This window comes from Telmatherina bonti, assembly GCF_933228915.1.
Source record: "Telmatherina bonti genome assembly, chromosome: 21".
In the NCBI taxonomy this organism is placed as follows: Eukaryota; Metazoa; Chordata; class Actinopteri; order Atheriniformes; family Telmatherinidae; genus Telmatherina; species Telmatherina bonti.
Window position 1 is genome coordinate 12,003,590 of NC_136630.1, and position 14,366 is coordinate 12,017,955.

The following is a 14,366-nucleotide window of genomic DNA, read 5'->3' on the forward strand; positions in this document are numbered from 1 at the left end:
ACTTTTTTTTAATTTACTGACTGTGACACCTACATGGAGGCTCCTAAACAAACAGCAACAACTCACAGACACAAAGTGGCATGACTGATCCACTTTACCAGACTGCAGGAGCACTGGCAGCTCACTCTCAGTCCGGCTGTGTGGACTGACATCCATGGGCCAATCAAAAATAATTAGTCTAATTATCCCGGGAAGAGCACTGAGGATAAACGCACTACTTCTGGCAGTGTGGCAGGATATAATCGGCTTATTTTACTGTTCAGTGAAAAAACAGACTAGGTCTGGAGATATTTTTGGAGGCAACACACACAGAGATCAAATTGATTTAATCTGTAACAAAATAGGAGATAATGACCGTCTTATATTGTTTCCATAAAATGATAGTCATCAGCTGATTGAGAGAGAGAAAAAAAAGAGCTGGAAACTAAATTACATATGCTGAAGGTTTGTTTCTTCAGATCACGAGACACTTTGCTGAAAGATAAATCTTCATTTGTGCTCACATATCACAAAACGGATTGTTTTCTCCTCCCTAAAGAGGCTGCATGCTCATTATTCAGGCAAGCTGAGGCTCAAGGAGGACAGAGGAGATCCTGGCAGGGGATGAAACAACCCCCCGTTCCCGAGGGCTTCAGCCTAGTCGCCTCCAGCACAGCCTCTGTACAAACAGTTTAAAAAAAACAAAACAAATAAAAGCTGATGCCTCTTTTGCTCAGGCAGGAAAAGGAGAATAATTTGTCATTTATATCTTGGCTAATGGTTCATAAGGAGCATTGTTTTTGGAACCGCAGCTTTTTTTTTTTTTCCCCCCCAATTAGACCGGAAAAAGCAGAAATTTAGCAACTTCTGATCTCGTAAAGCGTCACTTCCCCGTTAACTGAAAAGCATGTTATGTGTAATTCCGTTAGACCTACAAACCGCTACACGTCTAGATAGGAATACTCGACAACACATACAGCACAACATCTCCGTTGTTTACTCCCAACAAAGTCAACAACACATGGGCACATATCTCAGCTGAGCAGATGGTACTGCAGAGGAGAGCCATCTTTTTGCATTAAGTCATTAAATTATTAAGAGAAATCCATAAAACTACTAAAAATACTCTAAATTAGAAATTTAAGACTGAAATGGACGCCAACTTTAAAAATTCAACATTTCTCTGGCATAAAAAAGGCATGTAGAGCCAGAACCGGTGTGAATGTTTGTTTCTTTGAATTGTTTCTTTACTGTAACAGTGTAAATCTCATACCAACAGGAAGCATGTTTATTTCCCAAGCGGATCACACAAGTGTTCAGTGAGGTTGAGGTCAGGACTGCAGGGAAGTCACTCCTGCAGAATCTGATCAATATCTGCATTAAAAATGCTTCTCATGCTGAAATGATGCCTCATTTTTCCAGTGAGGGAGATGCCGACTCACATCATCATGCTGCCTCCACCTAAAGCAGTTACCTCATCAGCGCATCTATCAGCGCGTCTTTGCATCTTCTACCATGCTTTGATCCTTCAAACCCAACTGACCGCTGCAGCAGGACCCATCATCACAAGTGCTGCTAGTCAGGTACCAATTAGGCCCCTGATTGCTTGCACACGGGGGACCAGCAGCTCAAAACAAGCAGAAGAAGCTATTTGACATTGACACAGATGATCTGGCATGATCAGCCCAAATACTCAACTTTGCTCACCCTACAAATGATTTCCCGTACAAATGTGGCGCCATTTGAAAGTTAAATAAACAGGCTTTCCAATGGTTTAAAAAAGCATTGTTACAACAAGGAAATAAAGAAATATTCCACCAAATACAAAAGGCCTTACCTTCTGTAATAAGCAAAAACTTAATCAGTCATTACATTTATGGTCATTGTATTTTACAATTAACAAAATAAACAAAAAAACAGGAACAACACAATAAAAAAAACAAAAAAAACAAATACAAAATTCATTCCGGAAAGTAACAGTTCTCACACATTCATTTTCTTTATTTGCCTGTCTTCATTTACAACAAAAACACAGTAAAGGAAAGATTAGTTTAGCTCAGATTATATTTTCTGCTTCCCCCTACAAAGTCATAAATGCACACATTGGTGTACAGGCCTGTAAGAATCCATTAACAACAGCAATACACTATAGCTAAAGACATTCACAGTAGGCAGCATTAACTAAAATGAGTGCTTAAATGAAGCAGTCACTGAGTTTCCAAGGTAACCTGAGCACATTTAAGCACAGGCCATCACCGTACAGCTTGTACACGTAATGTCTCTAGGAACAGCCTTATGTGGAGAAACAGAAGCAAAGAAACAAAACTGCAAAAAGGGAAAACATCCCATCCTTTTGAATCAACACAACTTTGTCATTACATTTTCATTCAAAGTGATGCTCAATAGAAAGCAAGTTAGATTTTTTTCTAATATTCCCTCATAAAAAGACATTTAACTCTACACACATGCCTTAATAAGCTTCTCTTAGACACGGCGTCTCAGAGATATAAGCAGGAGCATTTCACAGAGCAACACAAACAGCTTTGATGCCGGTAAAGGTTCAAATAAACCCGAAGCAGACGCATAATACCTACTATAATACCGACTGCTGGTGATATATTAATGACTGAAAATAAAATACAAAGAATGGGTGTGTGGTTTAAACATGTAACATTACCTCAGCTCTTTGGGATCAAAGACCAACTTGACATCATTAACGATGGTGGGAATGTTCTTCAGTGCAGCACCCTTCACCAAAGGAACAAAAGAGAAAAGACAAGATCAATGTAATATCGGGATAAATTCGTATTCATTCATTCTATTCATGAGCAGAAAATCACAGAAAACCACGTGGTTTAATGAAGCAAACTGGAGAACCAACACAGAAAACGTGTGTAAGTGTTTAGTGGCTTGATCACACTGACTGAAAGGGATGATTGATGAGTATATGGAGCATGTGCATTTTAGTATTTAGGATAGCTTCCATCCTGTGAATTAAAATAAAAAATAAACACATTTTTGATGAGTTCCAGTGCCAGCCAAAAGTTAAGAACCTATTCCTTCACTCTGAATGAATGAGCATGTTCAAATGTTGACTGGTCCTGGTTGGGACCTTCTTTTGAAACAAATTACAGGGGGGTAGTGGATGAACTACTCCCATATAAAAAAAAATCAGACAACCCCCGGATTTGTCGCAAGTTGCCACCAGTTCCTTTTACACCAATGGAAGCAATATAAGCCCATGGCGTTATGAAAATGTGATCCACACCTGGGAATGCTGCTGTATTAGTGTGTGTGGTGCAGAGACAACATGCAGAAAAAGCTGTTTTGTTGGAATCTGCAACATGCAAATGTGCATGTAGAAACATCAATGCTACACAAAAACGTGTTTGATCAAATCATGTGGACATTTTTGTTTTACACTCGGAGTATGCTTGGAAAAAATCCTGCGTAGGGTCAGATATAGGGGTGGGGAAAATTGAATCGAAAAATTGAAGTCAGGATTTTTTGCATCACAATTTTAAAGTCGATTTTTTATTTTTTTTTTAAATGATTAAAAATAATCTCATATAAAATTTTGTTATTTTCATTGTTTTTATTGATATTTTTACTTGTCTTCTTGGGCATTATACCAGCAGAATGATGGTCTAGCTACTGTGTTGTGTTTTCCTAATTGAAAGAAGCAAAAAAAAAAAAAAGAAAGAAATTTGTATTTTATCTTTTGAATCTACAAAAATCAGCAGTATCGAACCATTGTGAGAATCGCAATTTAAATCAAATCGGCACCCCCCAAAAAATCGGTATCTGAATAGAATCAAATCGGGACAAAAGCATATCATCACGGCCCTCGTCAGATATGTCGTTTTATCCAAAGAGAAAAGCAGGGGAATGTGAATGGGGTTGAGGTTTTAATGTTTATAAGAAAGAAAAATCTCTAAAAATCTGCACTTTTATTAACAGCCTGTCAATACCCAACCGTTTGTACAAAAAAAAGGGAAAAAGACATTCATTCCAGAAACTCAATCCCTGGAGTGTATTTTATGATCTATAAATCTACTTCACGCTCAGTTTGACCCTTGTAAAAACTATTCCTGTCTCCATCTTTTAAATGACTGTATTTCAAATGTTTTCAATAAAGTGGGATTGATGGAATGATACTTTGATAAGAAACAGCTAAATGAGATCTAACTTTGCCATCAATAGTGTAATAAAGTGATCAAGTGCACGTGCACTGTGACTGATTACAGAGGCTTCCATTAATAATGGCAACAATGACCCAAGTTGACATCTTCCTCCCTGCTGCTATATGTCAGCCAAGAGCTGGCGTGTTTATACAGCAAGTGTCCAAATTTTAACCAGAGAGCCAGTCTGTTTTACAGAGGTTGATCACCATTAAGGAATCAAGCATTGTGCACATTTGTCTCTGAAAACTTATCACATATAATTACAGATGTTCAAACTAGACAGATAAAAGAAAAACAAAACTTGTGACTTTATAGATGTCAAGATGTAAAACCCCTGCACAAATCAGCAGAGGCCAACTTCAGACAGAAACCATATCAGAACGCCAGGTTTGTTTTTTTTTTCCCCAAAGAGATAGTTTTGACACCCAAATGAAATTCTGCTTTAATCTACTTGATCTTTTTTGGATGTTTTCAGTGCTTTAATAGGCACAGCTCAACACCTTCTTCAGCTTAAACTGGATTAAAAAGACGCTTGCTGTAGTTAGGAACTCAGACTTGTTACATTGTCAACGCATCAGCCTGCCCTTTTAAACAAGCCATTTTAAGAGAATGTCTTTTTTTCCCCACATGAGGACAACTAACACCTGTTATGCAAAGATTTCTGGATAGAAGTGCCAATGAAAATGTATCTCAAGCCTCTGCTCCTGTTCGTGCCGAACAATCATCAGCAACATCTGTTTGTAAGAGTGTTTATCTAAGTTTAGGTGTGTGTGCTTATCAAAGGTTTCGCATGCCTGTGTGCAGGCCGGTCCAGATGTTCATCGGGATTCAGTGTTGTTTCAGCAAGCTATAAAAGAGACTGCTCATTAGCTTCCACCTGTCACACTGCTTTCACAAGGGGGAGGATTTTAAGAAGAAAAATAAGGAAGGAAAAAAAAAAAAGAAAAAAAAAACAGGATTTCTCGGTTTGATGGCCGTTCCTCAAGATCAGTTTTTAATTTACTGACAGTAAAGCTAATATCTCACCCAATTACACAGCAACTGACTCCTAATTGACTCCTGAGCTTCTCATATGGTTGACTGTGCACATGGATCTACTGTAGGTGTTGCAAGGTGCATGCGCCCTGTGATTATGTTATCTCTAAGAACATAGGTGTATGTGGAGGGAGAGTATATGTGGTTTTAAATAAACAGGAAGGGGGGGAACAAAATGGAAAATTGAAGGTAAACATGTCCTTGTGGGTTTATTTCCAAACGGGGGTTGTTATTTTTGGGGTGATGGACAGAAGAATGCACAAATAAGAGAAAGCTTGAGGGTAAAATGAGCAAATACCTTCAGGAGGAGCTAAAGAGAGGAAGGCCAGAGGAGACCCAAACATCAGGACAGGCAAGGTCAGAGTGAAACATAAGCAGGAAGACATATATGCACAAAGAGGAAGAGACAAACAACACAAATCAACACACAACATACATATAGTATGGAGGTCGGAAAGAGCTAAAACACTTAAGTTGCACAAAAATATCGTCACTATTCAAGCTGTGCTGGTGATGTAATAACTCCATCTTCTTCTCTACACTTGCAAGAGTTCAATAGTTCTATATCACAATATATACAATTAGCAATTTTCTTCAATAATATAAAATCCAATAAAATGTAAGACTTAACCGAATTGTGTTTTTTTTTTTTATATATATATATATGAAGTGAACTTAATTTCCATCCATCCATCCATTCACTTTTTTAATCACTTAGTCCAATTGAGGGTCAGGGGGTAAGCTGGTACCTATCCCAGCAATCACTAGACATAAGGTAGAATACACCCTGGACAGATCATCAGTTCATCACAGGGTAACAGCTTGACTTATCAAAGTTAATTAATCTTAATATATATTAGTTTTGATTAGTTTTAATATATATTAGTTTATATTTAATATATATATTAATATATAATATATTATTAAATATACCTTGCTGCTTTTCTGAAGCCGGCAAATGAAACCATTATTTTCAGACATTACTGACCTAACATAAACTACCACAAAAACTGCAGTTTGGTCTGTACATAGAAATGACTGAAGCAGTTTAATGAAAATAATATATTGATGCAGATATTTTTTTTTAGGAAAACAAAATGGCATTCCAGTCAAGAATGTCACTTGAAAAGCTTAAAAATGAACCCAGTCTTTTCCAAAAAAGATGACATGATAGCAGATTACTACAGCTATCCCATCACAGATTTAGGCTTTTTTTCCAGTGATCCTCCCCAGTAGCACACCGACCCCACATGTAAATCAAGTCCTGCTAGTGTGCATATGAGTTGGCAACAAATCTGCCAAATTGCATGTGTTAAGTAGGAGAAGCTGCAATAAAGCAAAGCACTTTTACAAACTATGCCATCAAAAGGCTCCTCATTTCACATGAAAGGCTTCAGGTTTATAAGCACATGCTGATTTGGCACTCATCTTCCCAGCACATGTAACAGTGAAAGCTTACAAAACATATCTTTTTTTTTTCTCTCTCTGAAAAAGGTTTTAGATCAACAGTTATGATTGGCCCAGCATCTACCTTGACACACCCTGACACAGAAATGTAAAAAATGTCAGATTTCCATTAAATGCAAGTATTTTGCATTGAAATATCTACTGTTCTGGCCCTAACCCAACTGGCCTGATGGGCCTTCATGTAAATGGGCTGTGCCAGTGTTTGCAGGTGACTGGTTGCTGATCCTGCACGCCTGTGTCATAACGCCTCCACGACTGGTCACCTTCAGCTCCATCTCCTCCATGATTGGCCAGACGTGATGACTACATTCGGGGCAGCTGTATCAGATTGTGAGACAGATTGTGGTCGTGACATTGAGTGTGGATACAGCTTAGTTGGTCACTAGAGATCTAGTTTGCTGTCTACATTGTCTACTCGCTGTAAAGTTAGAGATCTTCTGGATTTTCCTTTCATTAAATATTTTGTTTGTTGCCTGTAGAGTTACAGTTCTGGTTAATTGCCTTGTCTGCTGTTTTGGTTTAATGCTCCTGTCACAGGAAGATTTAGGTTGTGCCTTTATTTATTTATTCATTTATTTATTACTTATTCATTACTTATTTTTTTGTAAATATAAAAAAGATGGATTTATTCTTGTATTATTTGTGCACTTTGTAAATAAATCACTGTCATTTTTGTGTTGCCAGCTTCAGAAACCTTTACAAAGTACATTTTGTTAACTTGCACCCAGTCTAATAGTTTAGACCCTTCCAGTGGTGTAAGTCCAGGGTATACGCAGGTATACGGAGTATACTCACTTCTTTTTCAGCCAGCCTGGAGTATACCCACTTCTAAACTTTTAAGCTCCCTGCGATGCTGCTTTTACAATTACAAACATCCCCACACATGTAGCTACGTCACCCAGCAGCTCACTTAAGGTTACCGATGCTACACTGGTTCAGTTAACCATCAGTTGCATTAACCTTAGCTTGAACATAGACATACTGAAGATATATGTACATAAGTCTATGAGCCTTTCTCTCACCAGCTATATGTGCCAGTATCGGTTTAGTCATTTAATAACTCTTCCTCCCTGAAACCAAAGAACAGAAATTATGTGACAATGAGCAAATATACTGATGGATTTTTGGAGTGAACTAAATAGAGTAGCCCTAAATTTCACTTTTTATAAAACAATGTTTTTCTTTTTTTTCCTTTTTTTTTTTTAAACAAGGGCATAGAATTTAGAGTATACCCACTTCTCGAGGGACCACCACACCACTGGTCACTTCTATTTGTTCACTATCATAACTACTAAGCGCATATTTACTTCTCCGTGCCGCCTTAAGTTTACAGAGAAAGAAAGAGAGCAAAGACCTAGTACAGTACAAAGAAAAATGGAAAAGGTAAACCAAGAGGACACAAGAGACTCAATAAAAAAGCACCTGATATTAAAGCCTAATCAGCTGATGGCATACTTATTATCTAACAAGTCTCATGCATCTCCACCCAGATTTCTTCCCAAGTTAATCACGCTAGATTTTTTTTATTATTCACACAGCAGTAGTTGTTTGCTATTCGTGCAGCAGCAGACACCTCTTGGCACTGAGTTTGAGCAACAGCAAGCAGTGTGACTTGCGTGATAATCTGCCTACCTTCACCATGCCAGTGCTCTCTGAATTACTGTTCATCATGTCATTAAAGGATGTGAAAAGGTTTCTCAAGGACTCCATGAAGTCAGCCTCTCCTTTGTCCTCATAGAGCCTGGGAGGAGATGAAGTGGAGAGTTAGTCTGGCAGATGATCGTTAGGCCGTTTTTTTTGTTTTTTTTTTATTTCATCCCCACGTAAACAGCCCCCACCTGCACTGCAAATGACAAGAGCTTTATGCTATCCCTTTTAAATCATAGCGTGTGTGTGTGTGTGTGTGCGTGTGGTGTTATCAATGCAAATATTTCTGGATCAAAACCACAGACAACACTCCAGCTGCCAGCCGGATTAGCATTTAAAACAACACAACAAGACCCAGAAGCACCTGCCTCTTGTAATGCGGGCTCATAAATCTGAAAAATGAATGATCAACGCCAATAAGTCTCTTGGAAAATGATGCAAGGAACTGAAGCCAAATGTCACGCTGAGGTTCACTGGCGTTACTTTTTCATTTGTTTGAGGTGGAAAATAACTAAAACGTGCTTAGTTTGTTATGTGGAGGAAAATACTTTTGAAAGCCTGTGAAAGCTGCAAAACAATGATCACACAACAACGCCTCCCAACTTTCTAATTGTATGGCAACACAAAGCAGGGCTTCCTCTTTAATCCCCCCCCCACCAAAATGCAAATGTGTTTTATTCCACTCGCAGAGCCCATAAATCTCAACCAATTGGTTATTAACTGGAAATGAGCCATGGTGTAGTTTCAGCAATGTAATAAAAAATAAAAAACAGGCTAGTTAGAGAAACTAAAACTTTCTGAAAAGACACACCAAACCAGAGACAGGCAGGTCAAAGGGAGGTGAACTGTTCAGATTGCTGCAACTGCATCAGATTTCACTTCCCTTCTTCCAGAGAGGTGGGTTTTTGTGATGCCACAATATCTCACAGGGATGCAAGCATTACATGTTATAGGATAGTCACTGTCGAGGGCTTACGGAAATCAAAGGATTACAGGCTTCCAACTCAGGGCTCCCACAACAACAATTACTTAAAGCTGCTGCTCACCCACAGCAGCAAGGGTCTCAGTGAGCTCTGAACGGCCTGGTGTCACTAGAGGAAACTCTGTGATTAAGGCGCTCCTAAGCAATTTCATAGAACTGATCCGCAAGTCAAACCCCCTGCCGCTGTAGCCCTGACACAGTCACGTCAGGCCTGCAGGAAAGCCTCCAACGGACCAAAGGTTGATGCTAGGAGGAATTTCAACTCTGTAGAAAATGACTTGATTTAGAATGATATGTGAGGTAGAGGACGGAGCGTCCTCTAGACATTTAGCAGAAAAACCAATCAAACTCTGCACTCTCAATTAGGCCTGGATCGTAGACGAGCCCATCATTAACCAACCGCTTTGCTCCATGGCTTTATGTTATCATCCATTTAATGCCCCTAAAGCTAATCTTAAAAGCATCCATAAATATGACCACATTTGTAGATGTTTTAACTTCATGCCAAATAAGAAAAGTGGAGGAAACTTGCTGACGTATCAGTGTTAGGTCACTTTTATTGACACAACATCAGGGTATAATATTATCTATGCAGCAGTACATACCGGTTGAAGAGGACTCTGGAGCGCACGATGAACTTAAAAATGTATTCCAGAGCCTTCATCGCCTTCAGCAGCTGTTCTGTCAGCTTCTCTGCTTTGTCCACATAATTCTTCAGGACTTTGGTCAGCTTCCTACAAACAACATACAGCGGCTGAGTAACGTGCTTATAAAAAGAAAAAGGACTTTTACAAGTCCTTGATCTGCTAGTACAAAAAGAAATGAACTCACGTGTATGCTAGCGTTGCACTAAAATGCTTGCGAATGTAAGTCTCGAGAACAGGGTTAAAGTGCTGGAACTTCCTGTCGGCGATAAGTCCAATTATGAACACCTGTCAAAGAACAAAGACACGCTGATTAAAATGTGAACCACGAGCCTCATAATGAAGAGCCCCACGTACTACCTGTCTTACTCAATATGCTGAAATAGATTGGGAAATTACACAAGATGGCATTTGAGCAGAAAGCTATTTTCTCTCAATTCTCTGGCCTGCGGATAATCTCAGACACCCAATAACACATTTTCTCCCTCCTTACTGTGAAGAGAAAACTGCTCATTTGAGATGCACCCCCTGATGTTTGGCGATGGCGCGGATAGGATTCAGCAGGATGCTTCGTCGTGCATTACATCCTGAATTTTACAGCACATGACTCGACAAAATTCTGTGATCGCCAACTTCTTCTTCGCCTTTTGTGAAATCTTTTTCTTGTTTTATCTTGAAGGAAAATTGGATTTTACTGTCGATAAAAACTCTGCGGCGAAACAAATTCATGCAGATCTATGCAGCAGGCGTCCAACTTCTGAAGCAGAAAGTTCTTCTGCAACCTGACTTTGGTAACAGCTTAAGGTGTAGAAATCTGTTTTATAACATAAAGGCATAAAAAGCAATAAAATTAAAGTGAATTAAGACTTTACAAATATGGCGATTTTTAAAGTCACGCAAGATGAAGCACAGATTACAGAACAAAACATATTTCATACAATAAATCCTGTTGCAAAACATGTTTGGTCTGCCAAAGGAAGCTCATATGTCTTATCTTGAACATAAATGTAATCAAACATGCAGTTCCTTAGGAGTAACTTAATGTTTCTTGTAGCATTTGTGACAAAGCAAACTACTTTCTAGCTTTGTTTATTGGCTCTGATATCAAAATGCAATGCAAGTGCTGGGATGTCCATTGAGGTGTATGTGAATAGATCAACTATCTCGCAACAATTAATATTTGCATCTGAGCGGCAGATGTGTCCAAGTGTTAAAACCCACTGACAAGATTCTCCATCAGGAATTTTATTCTGCTCGCATGTTTGCGATCTTTACTTACCAAGGCATCAAACACCAAAGTATCAAAAGTGTCACTGTCGGAGTTCTCCATCATGATGTTGAAGAGGGCATCCAGGGTGTCTTGCAGGAACTAGAAAGGACAGATACACAGCAGCTTAACGGTGTGTTCAGACCAAACGCGTTCTGAGCGGCAAGAGCGGCAGGTTTCCATGTAAAGTCTATGGGGAGGCGCGGCAAGGGGGCGTTGAGCTTTCTCACGTCGCATTTTGAGTGTTTTGGGCGTCGGCGTTCTGCACGGAACGCGCGTCAAAAGCCAGAGATGGACAAAGCTGAACTTTGGCCGCTCGACGCGTGGCGTCAACCAATCAGAGCAATCAGCTCGCAGCTCCTGGAGGATCCCTGTGGTGAACCCAGACACGGGGCGGAGATGCGATGACTCCGTGCAATATTTAGGATAACCATTCCTTGCTAAAAAGCTGAATCTTACTGATTTGGCAACATAGCAGGATATGTTGCCAAGCAACGCTTTGTTTGGGGGGGGCGGCGGCTCTCTGCTGAGTGTGGCTCTTGTTGCATTAACACTGACTATTACTGCCCTTCGACAACGTCCTCTAGCTTTATTTATTAAATAAAACCATGCCATATCTATACTGAATCCGCCATCATTCAAACTGACCGGAAGGAAAGCGCCGCCTCCCTCCCATCTTTTCCACCGCGTTTGCCGCTCGCTCCAGACACAAGCGGCAGGAGAGTTGGGAGCGTTTTGGGCGTCGGACACAAAAGTGGCAGTTTAGTGACCAGCGTCGAGCGTTCAGCGTTTTGAACACTCAAAACGCGTTTGGTCTGGGAACACCGTAAGAAAATATGGTTATGGACGGCGTCACAAGAAGATGACAAAAACATAACTTTACTAAAATTTCAAGCTCAGGCCCTGAACTGCCCCTGTCCAGCAGGTTTTGGAGGATTTCCTTCTTTTAGCTTATCTGACTTAAATTAATTATATTAATGATGGTCCTTATGTGGAACTTGACAACTAACTTTTTGATTCATTGTATTTAAATCAGGTGTGTTTGAGCTAGTGGTGTAAGAAAATGCCAATATATCACACAAAACTGCAAAAATTTTCTGGGATGATATATCAATATTAAAAAAACAACAGAAATTGACGTATGAGGCAGATTTTAATTTTGTTATTCATCTGGCATTTAAAGAGCAAGTGTTTGATTTATTCTGTAGTGAAATCTAGATCCCTCTGGTATTATTCAGTAAGGTTATGTCAAGTGTGTAACAGCTTTGAGCGCTTATTATGCTGTGACGGTTTTCTTACCAATAAATTCTAGTAAAGAACATTTGCAAAATATCGTCTTGCTTATAGTATCACAATATGTTGTATTGTTGCCATTTTATTGTGATACATATCTTATCGCTAGATTCTTGCCAATGCACACTCCCAGTTGAAGCAGGAAAGCACGTTAAACCTGCAGGACAGTGGCCCTTTAGGCCAAAATTTGAAATCACCACTTTAACCTATGAGAGCACAGCATGACATATTTAATACACACAGTTTCTGGGACAGCTGGCACCACTTCTTCTGTTGAACACAATCTAATTTTTGTCTTTTGCCCCTGAATGGACACCAGAAAGCTAGATAAGATGAAAAATTATATAACAATAAATAGTAAATATCCCTAAAAAGTTTGGTTACTTTTTGCTTTTAAAAAAAAAATGTAAAGTAACAAATAAAGACCTTATATGTTATAAAAAAAAAAAAATTATTTTTTATTTTTTTCATTTGTCGGGTCTTAAAAGACCTTTAAAAGACCCGACCCATGAAAGCTGGACAAGATGAAAAATTCTATAATAATAAATAGTACATATCCCTAGAAAGTTTTGTTACTTCTTGCTTTTTTTTTTTTAAATAAATTGTTAAAGGGACAAATAATGACCTCATATTTTTTTTTTTTTAAATTTCTTATTTTTTCATGTGTCAGGTCTTAAAAGGGTTAAATCATCCTTTTAAAAGCAAACTAAATGAGTTAGAAATCTAATATCAAAAATGGTTGATCTGAATTATGTTTACTGATATTGCCAACATGTTGAATAGCAGTCGTTACATCAATCAGACAAAACATCTTACAGCGTCTAACAGATGGATGAAGCCATCCAGTATTAAAAATGAAGCCAGTGACAAAGTCCTTTAAAGAGTAATACCATTAACAACACCTTGGTTTTTGACTCCCATTCAAAATGTCAACTTGTTCATGAAATCAAAATTCAATAAATCTTTCCATCGTATCACGTTCATATTTTTACCTACATTCATTCCTCCTGATCAGTGTCTGGGTGTTTAGTGGAGCCTATGACCTGACTTTGCAGCTTAGCACAAGCAGACGGTATCAGCTAAATTAGCACAATAAAATGTGACCTGTACCATTGCAACTGTCTTTTAAAAATAAGTTTCAACAAAAATTTGAAGTGTGAAGAGACCAATACAGCTTTATTTTTATTCACATTAGACTTATAAAGCTCTTTTTCAAACTTTCATCCATCTTTCAAAAGATTGACTTCATTCGTTGTACTGAAGTTGTCCGTTTGCATCATGGAAGCTGCTTACTCATGCTTAATTCTGCTTCATTTAGAACACAGGGCCCTGAGGTTATCTTGGCTGCCTGAAGAGACCTAGTTTGGATAATTTTGAATGTAACTGCATAATTAAAATAGATTAAAATAGATATTAGACTTTAGAGATACATCCTTTTGTCCTGTCAAACTGCAGGTATTCATGTGCTCTACAGAAAGGGTTCAAGATATCCGTAATGACAGCAAATGTGCAGTCATCAAAATGCAGAAAACTGTCATTTTATCTCATCATGCTACAGTTTACATGCTGAAAAACACAAACTCAGCTTTTTTCAATAATAAATCTGTAAGAAAAGCCTGTCAACCCGGAGCGACGTCCTCTAACGGGGACGACACCTCGGACATCCTGATGTCCATTGACAAAAATCTCGCCAGCTTCGACGCTCGTCTGGGCCTGTTGGAAGTTCTCCACCGGGAGTTTCAGTCGCTGCGGGAGTCGCTGGAATTCAGCCAGAAGCAGGTGGAGTCTCTGGCCGCAGAGAACGCCAGCCTCAGGGAGACGGTGACTTCTCTCAACGAGGGAATGACTCGACTCACAGAGGAAAATAA

At 39.0% G+C, this 14,366-nt stretch overlaps 1 protein-coding gene across 2 annotated transcripts in view; it reads right to left on the reverse strand.

Annotated features, from left to right (window-relative positions):
- dock1 (dedicator of cytokinesis 1) overlaps window positions 1–14,366 on the reverse strand; it is a 228,474-nt gene that overhangs the window by 141,390 nt on the left and 72,718 nt on the right. For both annotated transcript variants that reach the window (XM_079260765.1, XM_079260764.1), the window contains exons 20-24: window positions 11,218–11,307; window positions 10,126–10,226; window positions 9,900–10,028; window positions 8,298–8,406; window positions 2,657–2,727 (exon numbers count right to left, since the gene is read on the reverse strand). In XM_079260765.1, the coding sequence (XP_079116891.1) occupies window positions 2,657–2,727; window positions 8,298–8,406; window positions 9,900–10,028; window positions 10,126–10,226; window positions 11,218–11,307 (500 nt within the window). The remainder of the gene's footprint in view (window positions 1–2,656; window positions 2,728–8,297; window positions 8,407–9,899; window positions 10,029–10,125; window positions 10,227–11,217; window positions 11,308–14,366) is intronic.